The 23,564-nt window shown below is 38.9% G+C and overlaps 2 protein-coding genes across 6 annotated transcripts; one reads left to right on the forward strand and one right to left on the reverse strand.

The window, feature by feature from the left end:
• Positions 1–887: 887 nt before the first annotated feature.
• Positions 888–3,771, reverse strand: LOC121988849 (homeobox-leucine zipper protein HOX16-like). Of its 5 annotated transcripts, XM_042542538.1 has the most exons (4): positions 3,593–3,771; positions 3,078–3,317; positions 2,182–2,739; positions 888–1,548 (listed from the first exon to the last, which is right to left on the reverse strand). In XM_042542538.1, the coding sequence occupies exons 3-4, from the start codon at positions 2,288–2,290 to the stop codon at positions 956–958; spliced, it is 702 nt and encodes a 233-aa protein (XP_042398472.1). In that variant the 5' UTR covers positions 2,291–2,739; positions 3,078–3,317; positions 3,593–3,771; the 3' UTR covers positions 888–955. The 5 variants fall into 5 exon arrangements, with proteins under 5 accessions (XP_042398472.1, XP_042398474.1, XP_042398473.1 ...); XM_042542540.1 differs by lacking the exon at positions 3,078–3,317 and having other exon boundaries at positions 2,182–2,434; XM_042542539.1 differs by lacking the exon at positions 3,078–3,317.
• A 10,538-nt stretch (positions 3,772–14,309) lies between these two features.
• LOC121988851 lies at positions 14,310–23,282 on the forward strand. The gene is made up of 5 exons (XM_042542541.1): positions 14,310–14,494; positions 14,588–17,139; positions 18,612–20,366; positions 22,056–22,308; positions 22,386–23,282. Exons 2-5 carry the CDS (start codon positions 14,731–14,733, stop codon positions 22,919–22,921), a joined length of 4,953 nt encoding a protein of 1,650 aa, XP_042398475.1. The 5' UTR covers positions 14,310–14,494; positions 14,588–14,730; the 3' UTR covers positions 22,922–23,282.
• The last annotated feature ends 282 nt before the right edge of the window (positions 23,283–23,564 follow it).

Here is a 23,564-nt window from a genome sequence, read left to right on the forward strand (position 1 = left end):
GGCACCCGATCGATCGGTGGGTTTCGTCGGCTCTTCCGCTACGAAGGCGGCGACGTGCTCTTTTTCAAGTATTTTTTAAATTAAATATGTTTCGTGTGATATTTATATAGATGTTAACAAGCAAAATCAAAGAATCGACAAAAAAGTTCACATTGAGCCTGATATGGACTCAAATCAGGCCCAACGTGGGCCTGATATGGAATGATATCAGGCTCACGTTGGGCTTGATATGGAATGATATCAGGCCCACGTTGGGCCTGATATGATTCAATATCACGCCCAACGTGGGCTTTTATGTCGATTCTTTGATTTTGCTTGTTAACATATATAAAAAGTCAAAATAAATAATGTACACCATATTTGAACTCCTTGTAATTTTAGAAATCCATAGAAACTGAAATGAGTGCAATCGGAGCTTTCTAGGTCCATCAGTGGATTTTGACCGAAACCCACTGATCGTTCTAGAAAGCTCCAATGTATTAAAATGTGATTAAAGATTGACTAATGTTATTTCTATATTCTGCCGACAGAGGAGAGAGAAGTGAGAGAAATATAATGAAAATAAGAAAAACAATAGAAAAGTCAAATTATCAGGAGGGTAAAATAGGAAATGATTTTAAAAAAGTACGTTCTTTGATAAATATCAAAGTAGTGTACGTCTTTTGATAAATTCTTTTGATAAATTCAGATTTTCAACTGCGCCCTGGTAAATTGTCGTTCGAATTTCATCTGATTAATTTTGGTTTCCCACATGTAGGGAGACAGGTCTTGTCTGATGTGACCTCCATAATTTGCCACATGTGGTTGAAGAATTGGCTTTATTTTGTTCATTAAGAACTCGGATAAGGGGATTTAACTTTGTTGCTTACAAAACTGAACAGAGAAAATACATGAAAGATGGAGATTTTATTTTAAGAACAAAGTTTGACACGCGAGCAAATACTAGGAAGTGCAGTTAAGGCCAGGACCAGAAGGTTTGGTCCTCCGCCTGTAACTTATAACTGAATGGATGATGATCTGACCTGAGGAACCCATAAACCAAAGCCTTATCCTTGTCACCCAAATGGAAGCCATTCATGAGGCTCTCGCACTCTAATGTAGCGTTGGCAGAGCTGGAGCCCTCATGTTTGCCAACTATGGCCTCAGCCTCCATGTTGATAATCTCCTGCAGCTTGAATGGTTCCTCTTTCTTGACAAGTTTGTCAGTGAGAAAAACCACCTCAGATTTGAGTTTCTCATTCTCCTTGGCAAGGTTATCATGATCAACCTTGACCGTGTCATAGCTAGACTTGAGGGATTCATACTCCTTTTCGAGATGCTTGGTCTTCAACCGAGCGCGTCGATTCTGGAACCATATGGCTACCTGTCTTGGCTCCAGACCAAGGTCATTGGCCAGCTGCAGTTTCTTCTCTGGCTCAAGCTTGTTCTTGTGCTCGAAGTATTTTTCGAGGAATCGCACTTGATCGACCCTCAGACGCTTCTTTTTGCCCAACTTTGGAGTTAACTCGTCTGAATCAGTTTCGTACAAGTCAAACTTGAGATACCTTCCTGAAAGTCATCAGAATTCATTATGAACTGTGAACCTGAAGTGTAGTATTGTTCTACACTTGATAAATACAGTAATCATTGCATTAAGAACAATAATCTTATTGCTAGCTGAATGATAAAAATAGAATTGGAAGAGACTGCTCAAAAACTTTTTTTTATCAAGTTTATTACGTAAAGATAAGGGGAAAAGTCAGAATATTGCTGAAACATCAAACAAGCAACTTTTTCTCGAGATATAAGCAATACTAACATTAGATTGCCATCTCCAATGTAACATATCCTTGTTTTCTTAAGGAAATGTGAATGAAAATGTCACTAGATAAGAAGTGAAAACTATTAAGAAAAGCATAAGTTCAGTGTTTTCAGTATGATGGAACTAATCAAACTCAATGGAATTTTTGAACTGAAACAAGAGTTTCATTGATCATCTGAAACTTTTATGATAAAGAAAGATTACTTTTATTATTCTTATTCGATTATGTATCTTTAAGTGCAACAAAATCCACAGTTAATATTCAAGGAAGACAAGAACTCATACCTTTGCTTTTCCTAAAAAAACATTCCTATCAAAAGTAAAAATAAATAAATAGAAGTTCTAAAAACAAGAAACGAAGTTGGAAAGTAAATAATTACCATGACATCCACCAACTAGAAGTGCTTCGTGATCTCCATTTGCATAGATCCCTCCATTTTCAAAAAAACCTGCTGTGCTACCACTGCCATCAATTCTTCTTCCAGCCATCTCTATGATCAGCAGATCAAGAGGACATGAGTCTCTCCACCGTGCAGTTTTCTAATAGAGCTTATGACGGAAGAAGCTGATGACCATCATCATAACTGAGCCTTGAGAGGGGCTTTGAGATATAGGATCACTCCCCCACATCTTCTTTTTTGTCCCTCAAATGGAAAACAAAGGAGAGCAAAAAAGATGAGAAGGCTGAGAAAAGAGGAGTTTGGATGAGCACAAGGAAGAAGAAGATAAAAATGATTTGGTTTATTTTCCAATGGCTTTCCTGGTGTTATATAGGGAAACCCAATGATCATGCTCTTTTTTTATCTATATCATTGTAGCAAAAGGTGATTATGCTCACCCCAGGTGTCCCTTCCATCCCAGATTATGTGAAAGGAGGTAATTTACGAGACCGGTTATATCCAACTGCTAAGTGGCTAGTAGTGAAAAGAATTCTTTATCTGAGTATCAGAGATAATGGAAGTGTGTCAAATAAACATATCAATGACAACTAATTCTTGTAAAGATTAACTTGGGGAAAAGCTCTCAGGAAAGATAAATTTTAAGAATGAAAGAAAATCTGAAATAGAACATGTTTGGAGATGAAACTGCACAAGTTATTTCTCTTGATTGGCAAAAGATGTTAGCAATGTTAAGGTGGAAATAAATTGGAGAAGATGTATGAAATAGAAAGAAATTAAGATGACAACGTGAAGCATAAGCCTTAAATGAGTCATAAACTAAAGGACAACACACTGATAGTGAAGTGCATGGCCCTTGGGTTTGCTTGTAAGCAAACCTCATTCAATAGAAGATTGTGAGTTCCTGCCTTCCTGGGGTCCTCCTTTTGCATCAGAATTCAAAGCCCCTGATACTGTGAACAAAATTACAACAAAGGAATTTTCACAGTGCTTTTAACTCAATCTCATTTCACAGCTATTGAATCTGAGGCCAGGGTGAACTAGTGATTATCCATGAAAGTTCCTTTCGCAGCCATTATTCCCCCACCGTGCCGTGCCGCTCAGCGTCCATCAGACCCCTGCTGTGCCATAGGATCAGCCAAGAATTAAAGAATTAATCCTCTGCAGTCACATAAATTTCTTCTTTTTTGGGTAGGGTTACCATGTTGGAAAATTTTTACAGGAATTGGTGCAATAAGAAGAGGTCATTGTGTCGCCGGAATGAGATTTTGCATATCTATTAGGATTGCTAGGGTTACCATGTCGGTGATAGTGAAATTCTGATCGGTCAGGCGGTTCCTATAAAGAAACAGATCGAAATGGAACAAAAACCAAAAATGATACAAATGAGCACCTTTCGCCTTTTTCCCGATGTCGGAGTCCATCGCTACCTCGCCCTAGAAAATGGCACCGAAGCGGAGGAGACGATTTCTGCAAAGCGGCAGTGGAAATGCGGAATCGTTTGCAAAATATCCCTCTAGTAAACCACTCAAAGATGTAGGAGTTTGTTTTCAAAATATATTGGACAAAAATTAAAAGTCGGCGTCCTAAATTATTAACACGATCAATAGAGCTTTTTTATTAAAATAAATAAAAGAACGCCTCGTCAACCAAATTTACTCTCAAAATATCTTTACAACGGTACCCTCGACTAACGCATAAAATATTACTATCATAAAACTTGGGGTTTAAATTTTGACATAACTAAGGTAAATATTTCATTTATATATTAGTTATTATTGTTGGTGCAATATCCCTTAGGTCAAGGTTGACTGAGTTGACCAAGCTTGAGTCTTGGTCATAGTTTCGATGTTTGAAAATACATGTAGACACAATGGACAATGCAGGTGCAGTTGTTCATATGGGGAGATTCTGATCAGGGACTAATCAGGGTGAATGAAGAAGAGTCAAGTAGGTCAAAAGTGACCGGATACCTGACTGGGAAGTCCTAACTGGAAGGTTAGGCAGAGTGAAAGTCCTAGTGAGTGAAGCTAGGCAGAAGGAAATCCTGGTGAGTGAAGCCAGGTGGAACTCCTAGTGAGTGAAGCTAGGCAGATGGAAAATCCTAGTGAGTGAAGCTAGGTGAAAGCTCTGGTGAGTGAAGCCAGGCAAGGGAAAATCCAGATGGATCAAGGATGATCGGACATCTGGTGTTGGGAAGTCCAAGTAGGTCAAAGGATTGACTGGATACTTGGCACGAGGAAATCCAGATGGGTCAAGGTTGACCAGACATCTGGTGGAAGTCCAAGTAAGGTCAAGGGAGTGACCGGATACTTGGCACGAAGAGAAAAGTCCAAGTGGGTCAAAGGGATTGACCAGACACTTGGTGGGTCAAGGGAGTGACCAGATGCTAGTTATGATGTACCAACAGGTCAAGGTTGACCGGATGTTGGTTTGAGAGGCATGGGACTTGGTTTTGGGCAAAAACCAAGAGCTGGATCGATCAGTGGATCGATCCAGGCCTTTCCTAGCGAACAGAGAGCCTCTGAATCGATCAGTGGATCGATCCAGAGGTCCCAATCGATCAGCCGATCGATTGGGACGCTGCTGCTTCGCGCGATAAGCGCTGGATCGATCCGTGGATCGATCTAGGCGTTTTTCCATAGCACAGAGGCGCTCTGGATCGATCCGTGAATCGATCCAAAGCCTCCCCAATCGATTGGGAGTTTTCGAATCGATCGGGATCCGACCGTTGCGTCGTATTTGAGCTGCAGGCGGGCGTCTCCTTCAGCAGCTCTTCACCGATTCATTTCAGATCTTCACAAGCTTCTCCACAGCTCTTCTCAAGCTCGAGATCGCCAGTTCTTGAAGGCTCTTGGAGGTTCTTCCAAGTCAACAGGCGGATCAAAGCAAGAAGAAGAAACTAGGATTAGGGTTTTTGCTCTCATTGTAAGCTTGTATTTCATTACCTTTCCCTTTCTTCTTGTATTGAGTCTTGTAGGGCTTCTCCGCCCTTGGTAGTTACCATAAAGGAGAGTTTTATTTAGTGGAGGGTGTGTGTGTAGGTGTGGATCCTTGGACTAGTCACCTCTTGTGAGGTGGATACCAAGTAAATCAACCTTGTTAGCGTTGTGTGGTTTGTTTCTGTATTTTCCGCTGCACATCTCGAAGAAACAAGCAACGACGAGCACCTAGCGAGCGACGAGCTATTCACCCCCCCCCCCATCTAGCTACTTTTCGGTCCTAACAAGTGGTATCAGAGCGAGGCTGCTCTTCACCGGAATCATCGCCGGAAGGGTCAAGCATAACAAGAAGAGCTAGAGGGTGAAGAAGTTGAAGCAAAATTGTCAAAGAAATTCAAAAACTCAACTTCTACAATGGAATTCCGAGATGGGCTCGGATTCGACACGAGGGTGGCTCCACCATACACTTCCACGAGCTTCGATTCTTGGAAATCAAGAATCGAAAATTTTCTTATGATGGAGATAGAGCAATGGTTTGCTCTTATGGAAGGCTTCAAGATTCCAACAAACTCAAAGGGCAAAGTTCTCATGAGGAGCAAGTGGAGCCAAGAGCAAGTCCAAAGGTGCGAGGCCAATGACAAAGTGACCAAGCTTTTGGTCAATTTATTGCCAAGCACCATCCTTTGCAAAATTGGAGAATTTGAAGATGCAAAGGAATTATGGAGTAAATTGGCCAAGTTTCATGAAGAGATCCCCTCCACTGTACAAGAGCAAGAAGAATCCAGAGAGGGTGACTCTTTGGAGCATGACCAAGAGGAGGACTCCGAGGTTGAGAGATGCTCAACCTCCGAAGAAGAAGTCCAAAAAGAAGCTTCATTTTCAAGGGAGTGCAATGAAGAGAACAAGGAGGGAGCATACTCATTGTTCAATGTACAAGATGATGAAGCCTCCACCTCTAGGATTGAGGGGGAGTGTAGATCAATGAATCCGGAGCAAGAAGAGGCCTCCACATCCGGGTCAAGTGAAGAAGAAGAAGATGGTGCCACCTCCAAAATTCAAGAAATATCAAATGGAGGAGCAAGTTCCATCCCTACACAAGAATGTATAAATGTTTCAATTAAAAATAAAAATCATATAATATGTTTTGAGTGTAGGGAAAGTGGGCACTATAAGAGCAAGTGTCCCAACTTGGCCAAGAAGAAGGGTCAAGTGACACAAAAGGGCAAGGAGAAGCCCAAGGAGACCACCCCCGGGACAAAGAAGAGCAAGGAGCACATTGTGTGTTTCTTGTGTCAACAAAAAGGGCATTACCGAAGTCAATGCCCCAAGGGGAAGAAGATGGTCAAGGCTCAAGGAGGCACTAGTCAAGGGGGAGCCTCCAAGGTAAAGAAGAAGGTAACATTTATTGAGCCTACCCCTTTACGTTATGGTAAAAAGGATGATAGTTCTAATTTTTATCATTTTAATGCAATTTACCATAAGAATAGAAAGCATGAGGGCATTAAGGAAAAACATGTGGCCCTACATGCCAAGACTACCCAACCTAAGGTTAGGAAGGTAGATAGACATTTGGGCAAGAACACTAATGATAATAGATACAAGGCCAAGAATAAAAATGCTCATGGATCAAATGAAAAATCAAATACTAAGGACTTAGTGAGGGAAAATCAAGTCTTGAGGTCAAGACTTGATAAATTAGAAAAGACCCTAAAAAGATTGGAAAATATCCTATTAGGGCAAAATGGGCATAACCTAGGTTTAGGGGTACAAAGGTCATCTAATGACCATAGAGGTTTGGGATACAAACCCAAGGCTAAAAAAGATGTGCCTAGTTATCATAGGGTTCCATATAGTTATGGAACAAACCCTAAGTCTAGAGGTCAAGTCAAGGATACAAGGGAAGATATCCCTAGGAGTATCTTTGCAACCAAAGTAACTAAGACTTCTAAGAAGTCTAAGAAAGTCACTAACAAGGTCACAAGGGAGGTTATCCCTAGAGTTGACCTAGAAAATGTGACCAAGGCTTCTAAGAAGCCCAACAAGGTCACTAGGAAGGTATCTAGGGAAGTTATCCCTAGTGAGTACCTAGAGCATCCAAGGAGCACCAATAGGTGTTGGGTTCCTAGGAGCATTTTCTCTACCCCATAGATGGGTTAGAGAGTGTCAACTCCGATTAGAAGGGTAGTTAACCCAACTTTGAGGAAATTGACACTCAAAGAGCATTTTCAAGGTTTTTATTAACCTTTGAAAATGAAATGGAATTATTATTTACTCTTTGAAAGAGTAAAATATGCCTAATGGTGGAAAAATTGATTTTATCTTTAATGACATAAATTGAGAAAATCTAGAGAAATACCAAGTTGGGATTTTGGTATTTTCTTAAGAATTTAAGGCAATCCGGGCCTTGATTTATGTGCTTACTCTTGAGGAAAAATGGAATATGCCAACATTTGAGGATATGCTTATTTTTAAATGGCATAAACAAATCAAGAGAAATAGAAATGTCAATTTAGGTTTTGGCACTTCTTTGAATCATTTAGGGCAATCTAGGTTTAACGTTTTAAGTTAAAACAAGTGGAGATAGCTAAGTGGTTAAGGATACTTAGATAGGCAATCTAGGTATATTTTATTTATGATAAACCTTGCCGTGATTGTTTGCCCATCATATGTCATGACATCATGTCTATTTTTGCATTCATGTTTTATTATGAAAAATCCAAAAATACCATGTCATGACACTCATACATCATGTAGTTATTGGATATTTTCGTTTGGAAAAAAAAATATTTCCTTTTGATGTATGCCATAACATAATCATGCATCATGTCTATTTCCTTAAAATTAAGGACAAATGGCATTTAACAATACTTATTAACAAGTGGCATCCTAGGTGGATGTCTAATATCTCTAAAATGCCTAGATATATATGCATGATCCCTAGAATAGGGAAAAACCAAAATCTCACATCTCACAAGGACTATAAGGTGACTTGTATGTGTTTTAGTGCACATTAGGTACAAGTGAGATGTTAGGAAGATGAACAAAACTCAAGATGTTGATTTAGTGCATTCTTTTGAGTTTTAGGTTCATCAAAACACATAGTTATGTGTTTTTCCATCATTGGGAAAGCTAATGTACAAGTCATGTGCATTAAGCCCAAGGAACATGGTGGAATATTGGTTTTGAAAATGTTTTTAAAACAAATTTGGAAAACCTTGGTGAATGCTATCTTTTGATAGTAATAACCATTGAATAGTTAGACACAAACTTGAAGAAAACACTAAAGTTTTTACAAGTTCTCAAGTTTGTGTAAATCTTTGAAAATATGATGTATTTTCATAGAAAACTTTTTTTTTCCATGATAAATTATACCCTAAATAATGTCTACACAAATTTTTACGATTTTTGGAATTTTGTAGAATTTTCTAGGGGTTTCTGAAATTGGCTGAAATTGAATTTCAGCAATTTCAGGCCTTCAATCGATCAGTGGATCGATTGGAGTGACTCAATCGATCAGCCGATCGATTGAGAAGGCATTTCTCGCGAGCAGAAGCTCGCTGGATCGATCAGCCGATCGATCCAAGAAGACTGAATCGATCAGTGGATCGATTCAGCAAGGTTCAATCGATTGGAACCCAACTCCAATCGATCCAAGTTGCTGATTTTGGCTGGGAAGGCCTGATTTCAGCATTTTGAACCTATGTTAGTCTAGGTAACCATTCCAAACCCCTCAAAATACATTTGTATACATAAAAAGGGCGTATTCGTGTTGAAAACAAGGATGTATTGGTTAAGGAAGACTATATTGAAGTCTAGGGTGAGGTTTGTTTCAAATTTTGAATATTTGAACCTCAAATCTTCTAAATTTGGGTTTCCTAAAGGATTAGGGATTCCAAGTCATTGTTGGTGCAATGACAGAAGTTACCACCATGTCTTTAGGGGGAGGGACTCTTTAAAGGCATGAAAATTATTTTTTATGAACCTTGGAAGGTGGTTAACTTTCCGTTAAGTGGATAATGCTCAAGGATGGACATTTGCCTACATTGAGGAAGAATGTAGGGTTAAGGATAAATGAAGGGTATGTGACCTTCATTTGGGTTATTAGACCATGTTAATACTCCAGGACGAGCATTGGTTACAAATGAAGGGAATGGGCCCTTCATTATCGTGTTGGTCACAACGAGTGAAGTTGTGAACAACGATGAGAAACTCTTCAGGGGGAGAGTTTTCAACAATGGAGCATTTGTTGAAGTGTACCCAGAATTGAGGCACGGGTTGATGTGTGCTCAAAGACGGGTTGATGTGTGCCAATAGGGGGAGAATGTGTGGTTTAAGTTAGGCCTTCATTACCTATGGGGGAGGTCATAGGGGGAGAATGAAGGGAACCGACATTCATACTTTGGCATGAATGGAGTTAAGGCTATGGGATTAGCTTAACTCAGAATGGTCCAAACTTAAAGGTATTGTCAAACATAAAAAAGGGGGAGATTGTTGGTGCAATATCCCTTAGGTCAAGGTTGACTGAGTTGACCAAGCTTGAGTCTTGGTCATAGTTTCGATGTTTGAAAATACATGTAGACACAATGGACAATGCAAGTGCAGTTGTTCATATGGGGAGATTCTGATCAGGGACTGATCAGGGTGAATGAAGAAGAGTCAAGTAGGTCAAAAGTGACCGGATACCTGACTGGGAAGTCCTAACTGGAAGGTTAGGCAGAGTGAAAGTCCTAGTAAGTGAAGCTAGGCAGAAGGAAATCCTGGTGAGTGAAGCCAGGTGGAAGTCCTAGTGAGTGAAGCTAGGCAGATGGAAAACCCTAGTGAGTGAAGCTAGGCAAGGGAAAATCCAGATGGATCAAGGATGATTGGACATCTGGTGTTGGGAAGTCCAAGTAGGTCAAAGGATTGACTGGATACTTGGCACGAGGAAATCCAGATGGGTCAAGGTTGACCAGACATCTGGTGGAAGTCCAAGTAAGGTCAAGGGAGTGACCGAATACTTGGCACGAAGAGAAAAGTCCAAGTGGGTCAAAGGTATTGACCAGACACTTGGTGGGGAGTTTTGGCAGGTCAAGGGAGTGACCAGATGCTATGTATGATGTACCAACAGGTCAAGGTTGACCGGATGTTGGTTTGAGAGGCATGGGACTTGGTTTTGGGCAAAAACCAAGAGCTGGATCGATCAGTGGATCGATCCAGGCCTTTCCTAGCGAACAGAGAGCCTCTGAATCGATCCAGAGGTCCCAATCGATCAGCCGATCGATTGGGACGCTGCTGCTTCGCGCGATAAGCGCTGGATCGATCCGTGGATCGATCCAGGCATTTTTCCAGAGCACAGAGGCGCTCTGGATCGATCCGTGAATCGATCCAAAGCCTCCCCGATCGATTGGGAGTTTTCGAATCGATCGGGATCCGACCGTTGCTTCGTATTTGAGCTGCAGGCGAGCGTCTCCTTCAGCAGCTCTTCACCAATTCATTTCAGATCTTCACAAGCTTCTCCACAGCTCTTCTCAAGCTCGAGATCGCCAGTTCTTGAAGGCTCTTGGAGGTTCTTCCAAGTCAAGAGGCGGATCAAAGCAAGAAGAAGAAACTAGGGTTAGGGTTTTTGCTCTCATTGTAAGCTTGTATTTCATTACCTTTCCCTTTCTTCTTGTATTGAGTCTTGTAGGGCTTCTCCGCCCTTGGTAGTTACCATAAAGAAGAGTTTTATTTAGTGGAGGGTGTGTGTAGGTGTGGATCCTTGGACTAGTCACCTCTTGTGAGGTGGATACCAAGTAAACCAACATTGTTAGCGTTGTGTGGTTTGTTTCTGTATTTTCCGCTGCACATCTCGAAGAAACAAGCAACCACGAGCACCTAGCGAGCGACGAGCTATTCACCCTCCCCTCTAGCTACTTTTCGGTTCTAGCAATTATTTTAAGGTTAGTAGTCATCCGTTATTTACCTCCTCCATATTGACCCTGAGATGGGTTGACAAAGGCACTAGGAGCAAACATATTCACCTTTTGCTACCAAAATATCTTTACAATTGTCCCCTCTGGATGACATTGACCAGCGTATGAGGTGTTCCCACCATGAGGTCGGAGATTCGAATTTCGACATAACTGAGGTAAATATCTCTCTTATGTGTTAGTCACTATTCTAAGGTTAGTAGTCGTTCATGATTTACCTCCTCCGTGTTGACCCTGAGACAGATTCATAGGAGCGCTAGACACGAGAATATTCACCTTTTACCATCAAAATTTTCTTTACAACTATTTTAAAATAATTTTAATTAATTAAACAAGTTTAACTAAATTGGTAAAGATTTTTTTAATATAATAATAATTTATGTATAATAATTTTAATTAAAGTGAATATTTAATTTTCACATGGCAACATATATAAAATAATTTATACCTATTATAGCAATTATTTGCTATACCGTTGTAATTAAATTCTAAATTTTAAATTATAATTCCTAAACTTTGAATATTATTATATTAAAATATTTTTTATTAATTTAGTTAAAATTATTTAAATTTTATTAAAATTCTTTTAAATTAATTAAAATCATTTTAAAACAATTATAACAACTATAATATTGTAGGTAAGAAGTAATATTATAGCATCTATTCGGTTTTTTAATTTTTTTTTTATCCAAATATCTTTCTAGGTAAGCATGCAGAAAGCAGGATTGCGTTTACAAATTACTACTCCAAGTAAACAGCTAAAGCATATATGTAAGCGCATCCATGTCAGTTACTTTATCTAAAGATTTACCTTAAATTTTGGATTACTTAGTTAAAATTTTTTTACATCAGTTACTTTATCCATTCCCTAAATTTAGATTTGATAAATAATGATTCTCTAAATTTAGGGAATAAAACTACTATCCTAACAATAAAATAATACTTCTTTTTAATCTCTCTCCTTCCACTTATTCCATAAATATAATAATAAAAAAAAATAAAAGAAAGAGAAAAAAAATAATAAAAAAATTAAGGATGATAAAAATTTTATGATAGTTATATAGTGTGTAGTGAAAAATGATGATCTAAATTTAATAAAATGAATTATTTATTCTAAATTTTAGATATAATAATAAAAAAATTGATGGGCTTAAGGAAACGTTTGCAAACTACCATTCCAAGTAAACTATAGGCTATGTTTACAAAATACACCTCCCTAAAAACAGCTCCAAGGAATATGTAAAGGTACGCTTACAAAATATTCATTTAATTTTTTACTTTAATGCACATTTAACTCATTCAACCAACACAATTAATAATTATTTATAAAACTTCTACTGGCCAATTAAATCGACTAATTAGATTCTAACTAAGAATCAATCCATTTTCATCCAGCTTGATACCTAATTTTTCATCCTTATTTTTTTTCTTCTACCTTTATTTTAAGGTAAGGATAGTAAAAAACCAATAATTTCTCTAGTCACTTTCATATAATATTAATATTGAAGAGGTATCTAAAGCCTCTGTGTGCAACGATGCCTTCTTAATTTTTAACTATCTAATAATAGAATCCTAACTTAAATGAATTAATAAATAAATTTATTATAATGAGTAATTAATATATAAATGTTAGACTGACGTGTCACTTATTACTATTGTGTTTTAATTTATTTTAGTAGTGATCCTGTCCGAGAGTCGAGCGATGGATGCTCGGGACGTAGTACTTTTGTTGATTGTTGGTGGACTCCTCGTCAATCAAGCCTGCAACCACAACAACGTCAGTGCTGAGCCGGTGAGGGGTTTCCCGGCGGTGGTCATCCGACGCTCAAGTCAAACACCGGCGATGTAGAAGAAGCGAGGAAGCAAAATGGTAGAATAAACTGTAGCTATAGTAGAGATTATGTATACTTCCATCGAAGCTTGGAGCCTGGGCTCCGGGGAAGCGCGTGCATGCTCCTCGAGGCGTGCACACTCCTCAAAACATACCCTGAAAGGAAGTGTCAGAAAAGTGTATTTGACACAATACCTTAACGACCCAAGCATATCTCTGACAGAACATTGGAAGTTTTTGTCGTACGATGCTCTGCCTGTCCATGTCTCCAACCATACTGTCTGTCAGTGCCGCGAGTCCCTATGAGGATATCAACTGATTCTCCTTTTGTCTGTTAGTGGGTCGAGCGGGATGCCCGCTCGGCCAACCCTTGGTCATTCGACGGGTCCTATCCTCGGGCTGAGCGGAATGGTCGCTCGGCCAACATCAAACTGTCCTGGCTCCATGTTATGTAGGCCAGAGCTGTGTCTGAATGTAATCTGCTCGGTCCTCAATATTTTGCTGATATAAGTCCGAGCGAGCTGACCGTTCGACACATACCTCGTCTGTTTGAGCTCCGGAAGCTCGATACATAGTCGAGCTGTGCTAGCATCTGCTTCATGTAAGCTCGGTAATTCTTCCTCCCTGTCAGGAAAGGAGGTTGCTTGATCGAACGATAATACCGGGACATTGATCAATTTGACTTTGACCTCCATCATATTATTGATCATCCTATTGATCGGGGCCTCTTCTCATCGCCGGATAAGTAGTAAGTGAAAACTTTTTATAAGATCATTCTGGAAAAATTTATCAACATAAATTGAATATACCATGTCAAGTAGAAAACAAAAATCTAAACATTAATAATGTTGTAAGAGGTATCTAAAGATTCTCGGATCTCCAATTAATGATAATTTTCTAATTAAAAAAAATTGACCCAAATTTGATGCGACAAAGCCCCACTTACCAATCGGGGACCACGAGTAAAAAATACTCAACTTATTAAAGGAGCAGCGGGCCCTACCCAACGTATATGGTAAACTGCAGGTAGAAAGCATTCAATGGCGTTTTTCCATTTAAATTTCAAATTAATAGGGGTCTAAGAGAAAATAGCTCAGCCCCAAAACTAAAAAGTAAAACGTGGAGGCTCTTTTAGCAAATATTTCTTTACCGCTGATCTCCGTCTCTCCAAATCCCACTAACGTTTAATCGAATCTCTACGGTTCGTTTCGTGAGCGAGCAATATCATAGCCGTTCGTTGGTTCGCGGTCGTTTCGCCATTTTGGATTCCGGTTGATGCATTGGGCGTCTCCACAAGACACGTAGACCGTCAGTTGGAGATCCAACGGTCATGGTTTTTGTCATCTTTTCTCTTTTCATTTTCCGCTTTTGTTCTTCTTTTTCGCCCCGATCCTTACGTGTATGAAACCCTAGGCCCCTTCCTTTTCTAGGGTTAAAAAATCACCGTCGAGAACCTCTATCAATCGCGCGATTACTTCGGGAGGAGAGTGGAATTGGGCTTCATAAACTGCTTTCCCTTCGATTGTGGATCTGAACAATAGGAGATTTGTCTGGAGTCGTTGTTGTATCTGTAGGTACGTTCTTCTATCGTTGCTCGGATTGATCGCTTCGATTCTGGTGGGACTCAATGGGGCAAATAATTCTTATCGATAACTTTTGTTGTTTAGGTTCTATTTAGAACAAATTTTGGGATGGTTGCCTTGGAGTTAAGCTTCTGGATCTGAAATTAAGGCGTCAGTCTGCTCGTCATGTATAATGGGTGATAAAATTTGGATCTTATTCAATTTTTCTTTGAATTTGGCAATCGTTGATGGAAATTAGGGTCGAGAAGATTGAAGAATCTGATATACCTAAGAAGCCGAGATCTTTGGATCTCCAGAGTATTTATGTGAAAAGGCCAAGGAGTTCTGAGAGAAAATCGTCGGTCAAGAAGGAGGTTTCAGTGTGGGAAGTAGAAAATAAAGCCCCCCAAAAGAAGCTAGGCTCTCCATTTGAAGAGGATGGAGTTGTTCTTCCAAAATCAAGGAAAAAAAACAAAAAAGAGGTATTTTTGAGCAGTCTTGTTCCTACTTCTAAGAGGCAGCCCAACAGTTCAAATGTCCCAAAATCAAATAAGGATCACATTTCCAGTGTTAACAGGAGCAATGACACTTCCAATAGAAGTGTTACTACAGATAATCTGCAAGGAACAAATGCAGATGCACAACATTTAGCTAATGATCTTTACTCGCAGCTCTCAGGGAAGACAGATGGTGCATATGTAACTGATGTCTCTAAAAACAAAGTTTTTATGAGTGATAGTTTCCTTGCCCCAAAGCGGCGTAGGGGCATTTCAAACTCAAGAAAATGTAAAGATCCTTTAAGCTTGGAAACTGAAATATCTAATCCTTGCCATGCAAAGACGAATACTGATGTTCAGGACAATGAATCAATTGACAAAGACGATTTGAATCAGAAGGCATTGAATGACAAGAAGAGGAAGAAAAAGAAGAAAGTAGAAGAGTGTGATATGAGTGGGTCCCATAAAGATGATTCTGCTCCATCCACCAGTGCTGAACATCTCAGTTTTATCAAGGATGAGAATAGAAAAGCTGGAAACAGAAAGGATCATGTGAAGATGTCTGAACAAATGAATCTTAGGAATCGGGCACGCTCTGCAGACAATAGTGTGAATTCAGTTCCTGTTTCTCAATATGATGAGGAAAACCTCGAAGAGAATGCTGCTAGAATGCTTTCTTCACGATTTGATCCAAATTGCACTGATTTCTGTGCAAAGAGATTGAAAGGTGCAGCTGATTCAGCGAACGACATATATTTTTCACAATCCAACACTGAGAGAATGAAGGGTTCACAAGGTAAAGTTTGTTCAGTTGGTTCAGCAGGTTCCAGGACTCTACGCCCGAGGAGACACAACGGAAAAAGCTTTGCTCGGAAGCGCCGCCATTTTTATGAAGTCTTCTTGAGGGATATGGACCCTCATTGTTTGGTGAAGCAACGAATCAGAGTTTTCTGGCCTTTGGATCAGAATTGGTACTTTGGCCTGATTAAGGGTTATGATCCTGTAACTAGGTTGCATCATGTCAAGTATGATGATCGTGATGAGGAGTGGATTAACCTCCAAAAGGAAAGATTTAAACTATTGCTTTTCCCCAGTGAAGTTTCTAGCAAGTTTAACTTTGGGAAACCAGGGTTGGAAAAGGAAAACAAAGAAGCTGAAGAGGTAGACACTGAGGAGAGCAGTTATTTAGGAAGCCTTGCAGAGTCAGAACCCATTATCTCCTGGTTGGCACGGACAACCCGCCGAGCTACATCTTGCCCTTCCAATACCACGAAGATACATCTTAGGGTTAGTCCGTTGAAAGATACCGGTCCTTCGTTGTTACTGGAACCCCCCAAAGGAAACATCCGTATGTCTCAATTGGATATGAGATCTAATAACTTATTACCAAATTGCAAAAAGTCAGATCAGTTGTATGATTGGAACATCAATGGTATCTCTGAGAGGAAGAGAAGTATTGACTCTGAAGAGAAGAAGTTACCTTATGTTTATTTTAGAAAACGGTTTCGAAACAAAAAGGAAGATTTTAAAACTAAACTGACACAACATGCTGTTGATTGTGATCAAGGTGGTTTAGCAAGCATTTCCTCCACTGTTAACAGTATGGCACCTGTATGGGAAGTTAAGGAAAAGTTGACCTTGGTGAACTTCCAACAAGTTATTTTTGAATTGAACCTACCACTTCAATGCACTCTGAACTTCACTTCTCAATGCCAAAGCTTTGGGCTCTTTCGGTCACTTTATATTGCAGATCATGGTGAACTGGTTTGTGGATGGCCTGATGTTCACATGGAAGTATTTTTTGTTGATGACATTCCTGGACTAAGGTTTATTCTGTTTGAGGGGTGTTTAAAGCGTTCAATCTCTCTTTTCTGTTTGATCATCAAGATACTGAATCAACATGTTGAAAAGTACAACTTCACTGACACAGAAATTCCATGTTCATCAATTGTGCTATGCATTTCAAGATTAGACAATTCACGTGAGGAACTACTTTTTTTAAATTTGTTCTCCAAGGTGGAAAGTTCAAGATGGAAGCGCTTTGAGGGAAAGTTAAAAAAGCTTTGCACAAAGGAGGCATCGATCTCAACTCCATACATCCGTGCGAATACATTGTACTTTTCTACCAATGAAATATCACACAGCTCTAAGCAATTTGAGGTACTTATTCCATTTAAAAAGTTCTTGCTTTAGTGCTCTTATTTTTTTTTTTCTGTGCATTTCAGTTGCTGGTCTCAATGTGTGGTATCATTGTACCATCTAACTTACTTTTTCTCTACTTAACAATATGAGCTTGGTTTTTCACCTGGTTACTTTTTGTTATAAAATTTTTTGATCTTAAGTAGGTGTTGTCATTGGTTACTTCATCACATTACTTTGCTTAATGTTCTAGTGTTGCCCTTTACCTATTTCAAGGCTTCAATTACTGGAGTTGTTCAAATTAGACATGATTGTTCAAAGTAGTTATCTGTGGATCAGGCATCTTGATTTTTTAGAAAAGATATCTATCAGAGCCCTGAGGCATATTAGGCAAGCATCTTGTTATCAAGAGACATTGCTCAATAGATGAATTCATCAATGTTCATAGTTAGTTTCTTTTTTCATGTATATTGTTACAAAAGAGGATTCAATTTATATATCTGCATAAGGTGTTTAAGGCTCCTGCTAATGTTAGGGTTCATGGTTATCAATTTTCAGTCTAACCTTAACCTTTAAAGTTGAGGATTTGCTTGGAATTTAATCAGAGTTGTCTAGCTCATATTAGAAAACTTGCCAACTAATTTTTGTCAAACAACTTCTCCATTATCATAGATTCATAGTATGCAATCTCAGAACCATAAGCTCATATGATTGTATCCAACAAGCGTTCATCTAGGTTGTAATTACAACATAAATAGTTACTAAGGTTTCTGATATTTTTCTAGTATGCTTTTTTTTCTTAAATAATAATATCACAAGGTTGAACCTATCAATTTATTTTACTCGGAAACCTTGTACTTTTTATTATGGGTCTATTTTAAATTTTTTTTCCTCTTTTTCCCAAATGACTTGATTTAATAAAAGAGCAGCCCGGTGCACGAAGCTCCCGCCAATGCAGGGTTCGGAGAAGGGTCTATTGTACACAGTTTTACCCTATTTTGCAAGATGTTATTTTCTAGACTCTAACCCGTGACCTCTAATGACACCATTGCGTCAATGCTCCCCTTCAAAATTTAGGAAATTTTAATTTGTAGTAGAATTGGAGTTTGCAATGATATATGTTATGGAATTATAAAAGACATTTCAGTTTTTTTGAACAATTGAAGTGCTTGCTACCAGGCTGATGATCATGGAAGTTGTTGCCACTTGCCAAGTTCTAGGTTGGAAAGTTCACCAAATGGGGACTTGCCTCTCTAGATACTAGTATTATAATATGTTGTCTAGGTATTTCTTGGAAAATGTGGAGCATTGGTTTTTATATCATTTCCCTTGGTTTAGACATGTATTAATGCATTCTTTTCTTGTTAGTTTTAATCTATCAAAAAGGGTGCACAGTTTTTTAACTGATTGTATCAAAACCTAGCTCTACTTTGTCAACTAGGAACAACTTCATCTGATGAATATTTGCTGTTTATTTTATATTATTTTTGCAGAAATTCTGGGAAAAGACAAACCTTTTACATAGACCTGATATGAAGAAAGCAGTTGATCCAGTTTTGAATAATTTTGTTCATTGTGTGCCTGAAGAGCGTGAGAAGCTTTTTCCATGTTCCCTTTATCTTGTGAATGGATCATCCTTTTATCCAAGTCTGTATCAAAAGTTGCTGATTGAAAAAGATACAACTTCTGGAGCTCAGACTTCAGTTTCTTCACAAAAAAATGCAGATAATGCTAATACATCAACAATATATGCTTCTTCTTCTTTTGATGACCCTTCTAAGCAAGCTCCAGAAAGGGTTGGTAGGTCAGGGCCCTGTTTCACTGAGGCTGCAGCTGACCACATATCATCAAGCATACATACTTGGTCTTCTGGAACTTGTGGTGATAGATATGCTGACACTAGTAGAGCTACTGGGCATCAAGATGTTGTAGCTGGTATAGCTGGCAGTGATGATGTGGGGAATATTACTGGTCTTGGGTGTGTCGTGCAAGCTGAAAGATCTCCAAATGAGGCTGCAACATCAGTGCATGCCTTACATTTTGGTTCTGAGTATGCTGAAGATTCGTTTCCTCTGAAGTCTCATGATGACAGACATATGATCAGTACCACCAATGTTGAGGCTCCTCTTCTTGAGGAAGTCGAGAAGCATAATCTTCAAAAAGGATTGCTGATTCAACCCCATTGTTCCAATTTGATCCTTGAAGTGAAAGAACATGGAATCCACAGTCCAACTGTTCCACGAAGCATGTGGCATCGCGATCGCCATACTTCACTGTCACGGACATTTATTCACAGTCCGAAATTGGGTTCCATGGATGTTATGGCCAATGGCGCTTCTAGTGGCTACAAGAGGCCTCGAACCCAGGTCTCATATTCAGTGTTATCTGGAGATTATGAACATGCTTCAAAACCTCTAAACAACCATCAGAAGGTATATTCTCATAAAAAGGTTAAGAAACTTGTGGTAAATGCATCATCTGAGTATTGCAGAAGTTCACAGAATTTCTCGGATTCACTTCTCTGTGAAGCTAATGTCCTCGTAACTCATGGTGATAAATGTTGGAGAGAAGTTGGAGCCAAAATTCAGCTTGACTGTGATGATCAGAAGAATTGGAGGATTCGTGTACAGGTTTCAGGTGATACAAAATATGTATACAAGGCATACCATGTTTTGCAGCCTGGGACCACAAATCGATACACTCATGCTATGATGTGGAAAGGAGGAAACGAATGGACATTAGAGTTCACTCACAGAAACCAGTGGTATATTTTTAAACAAATATATGAAGCATGCTACAACCAAAACATTAGGGCTGCGTCTGTGAAAAATATTCCAATTCCAGGTGTTAGGTTGCTCTCAGATATCAATGATGGTTTTATTGAGGTGCCTTTTGCTAGGAATTCTTTAAAGTACTTCCGATATATTGGAACTGAGGTTGATTTCGCCCTAGATCCATCTCATGTGTTGTATGACATGGATAGTGAGGACGAGGAATGGATATCCTCGGTGAGAGTTTCTATGGACTCCGCTGACAATAAAATCCCTGAGGTTAGAGAAGACATGTTTGAAAAGGTTATGGACAGGTTTGAGAAACTTACATACACTCAACAATGTGAGGAACTTACCAATGAAGACATAGAGAAATACATGGCTGATGTTGGACAGACAGACTCAGTTGAAGTTATTTACGACCATTGGAGGCAAAAGAGAAAGAAGAAAGGTTTGCCTCTTATTCGGCAATTTCAGGTACGAGGTTTGATTGGGTTTACATTTTTTTGGTTGTTGGTAATACTTTGATTGTGGCAGATAAATTAATTGCCCCTGAACTGATTGTATCATTAAATATCTTTCAATTTGGTTTCTAGTTGGTGAATCAAATGCATAATCCTGTTCAAGGATCTAATATGATCATTGTTCATTATACACCCATTGTCCAACTTTCTGACCTTTTGTTTCTGGTCTTGATAACATATGGCTTGCCACTTTTGCACATATGAGAACTTATGCAGATTACCCTATACTACTTTATTGACAAAGATTGCTTAAGCCCACATCCTTTTCGAATCACATAATCAACTGCTTCAAAAATTGAAATATATGAGCACTTTGCAGTCAATAATTGCATTGGTATAGGTTGTATGTTCGAGATCAAAAGGTACTTCCAGTCAATAATTACATTAGTATAGGTTGGCATGTTCCAGTCAATTATCACACTTGATTTTGTTGAATAGCCCATGCCAATTAATAACAATAGAAAGATTACTCGTGTTACTTTTTTGGCCTACATATAATCAGATGGTAGAAAATCGTCCATGTCTCTAGTTTTACATACCTGGGGAAATTACTGCTAAATTGTTACTTGATTAGTTTGTCCTTCCCCCTGTCACCTTATTTGATGAACAATTGGGTGATGTGATGGGCTTTGATCTTGGATAAGCCACTTTTTTTCCCATAAATGTGATGATGTGAATGTTCTGCACCGATGTGAGATAATCTGTCCCATTTCAGTTGTAGAGTTAGTTCAGCATTTCATCATTTAGAATGCTTCAATTTTGCCTAGTGATTCTAAAATTTGATATGCTAGGTTCCTTTGGTTATTTCCTGAGATTCTGACCTTAAACCGTTGAAGTTATTTGTAATTCATGTCGTGACCTTGGCCTAAACCTTAAAACGTAGCTATAAACTGATATTGTCAAGAGCACTTGGACAATTGAGGTCAACTTTGGGTGTCATCTACCTTTTATAGGCAAGAGTTTTATTTTCTAGAAATTCATCATATAGAGGGGGAGTGAGAAATGTTTCTGCTAAAGGCTTTGTTAACTTCACCTCTCAGAAACCTCTCTCTCCCCCCCCCCCCCAAACAAGGTATGTGATTCCAATGGTGGCTGCATTAGGTGTCTCAATGTTCAAACTTGGAGGGAAACCGGTTGAGTTGTATATTTGTGCATTGTGGACAACTGGCATGTAAAGAGAGCAAATTCAAATGGCTCTCATTTTGAGGGGTGATAAAAACAATCAAAATTTTCCTGTTGTATATATCATGGAGACCATCTATAACTATATTCATGCTCTAAGAATTTTACAACCTAATATGATCCAGTTTATTTCAATAAGCCTTTCAATTGGAAAAAAAAACATTGTGTTTCACAGTGGCTTAAGCTAGCAGAGTTTGGTGAAAAAAACAAGTCATAGCATAATATATGAGGTGGTTGCTATAAAATAAACTGCTTAGTTGTTTAACTCTGATTCATATATTCTCAAGTAGTTATTTGGTTGATGTGAATATACACATTTGCTTGGAAGTTAAGATGTTCATATGGTTACAATCATCTTATGCATGTGTATATGTTAGGATCTTTTAACTTATGATTCTTGAACCACAATTTTTGGCATTAGTTCTTGATGTCCAATGCTCTTGTTTCTTTTGGTTTTCAGCCACCTCTCTGGGAACAGTACCAGCAGCAACTGAAGGAGTGGGAATTAAACCAGAGCAGAATGCCTATCCAGTCTGGAGGTTGCTACAAGAAAGCAGATATAATGAGGAAACCACCTATGTTTGCCTTTTGTCTGAGACCAAGAGGCTTGGAAGTACCTTACAAAGATTCAAAGCAGAGATCTCATAAGAAACTCATGTTCAATGGACACCATAATGTTTTAATGAGAGAGCAAGATAGCTTCCATAATCTGGGTACTGCTTTTACTGCTTTTACTATTTCTTTGATTTTTTGACTATGTCGATTTTATATTCCTTTCCTGTTGAACCAGGAAGAAAAATGGATGGTTTTTCACTTGGTGAGGCTACTGGTTCCAGCTATGAATCTTCCGATTCTTATCACGGGCTTCAGTCCCGAGGTACCTTTTCACCAAAGGATACTGCAAGCACTGAATCCTTGTTTGCTCATGATAGTTCGGAAAGGCTTCTAGATGCAAGATATTCCCGAAGCAATTCAAAGAGGATTGAAGCGTTCCTATCTCCTAGATATCCTCAAAGGACACTATTCACATATAATCAAAAATCTAGAAATGGAGTCAATAAATGGAATTCAGAATTTTGTGAAAGTTCCAGTGTCAAGCAAGCTCCATTCAATGGGTTTCAGAGACATCATGTTGATATGGATGAGTTCAGGTTGCGTGATGCAACAAGTGCTGCTCAGCATGCACTGAACATGGCTAAACTTAAGAGAGAGAAGGCACAATGGTTGCTACACAAGGCTGAACTTTCACTTCATCGAGCCACGGTTGCCCTCATGACGGCAGAGGCAATAAAATCATTCGAGGAAGACATTGTTGGCGATGGGTAAACACTGAGACATTAAGGTTATATTTTCCAGAAATATAATCCTTGATTCTTCAGAGCTCTCATTTTGCTGGAGAAGATTTTCCTTAGAAATTGGCTTCAAGTTTCCTTGAGATTTCTTATAGCTAAAGAAGCAAATTGAAGCGCTATCGGACATGAAGCGTTGCCCAAAGAGAATTTCCTTTTTGAGGATTTTGTTCAGCCACTTCAGTTTAACAATTTCAGCTTTCCTCTGTAGTTCTCTTTCATTTGCCCCTGGAGATAGTGTGTAGCTTTCAATGCTAATCCTGTACAGATTTTTTTTCTCTCTCCTGTTTTCATCTGTATTTCTGAAAATGTCTAGTGATTGATCTCTCTGCATATCCGCCGAAAAGTTTTCATCTTCATATCAGATCACGAGCAACCAGCAAGCGAAGCTGGGTTAAATCGTCGGCCATTTGCAGTGTTTTAAGTTTTCCCATAATCTTATTTTGCATCGCGTCTTCATTTGCAGTTGCAGAGTTGGCAATTCAATCTACCATGCAGTCTGCTTCAAAATGTTTGAAATGATCATATTTCAGTTTTGAGCATGGATATTACTCACCTCAAATCAAACACATTGTTGTTGAGTCACTAGCAGAGGGGGAACAATGTAACTAAGAATTGCT

Source organism: Zingiber officinale, chromosome 6B (assembly GCF_018446385.1).
Source record: "Zingiber officinale cultivar Zhangliang chromosome 6B, Zo_v1.1, whole genome shotgun sequence".
Taxonomy (NCBI): domain Eukaryota; kingdom Viridiplantae; phylum Streptophyta; class Magnoliopsida; order Zingiberales; family Zingiberaceae; genus Zingiber; species Zingiber officinale.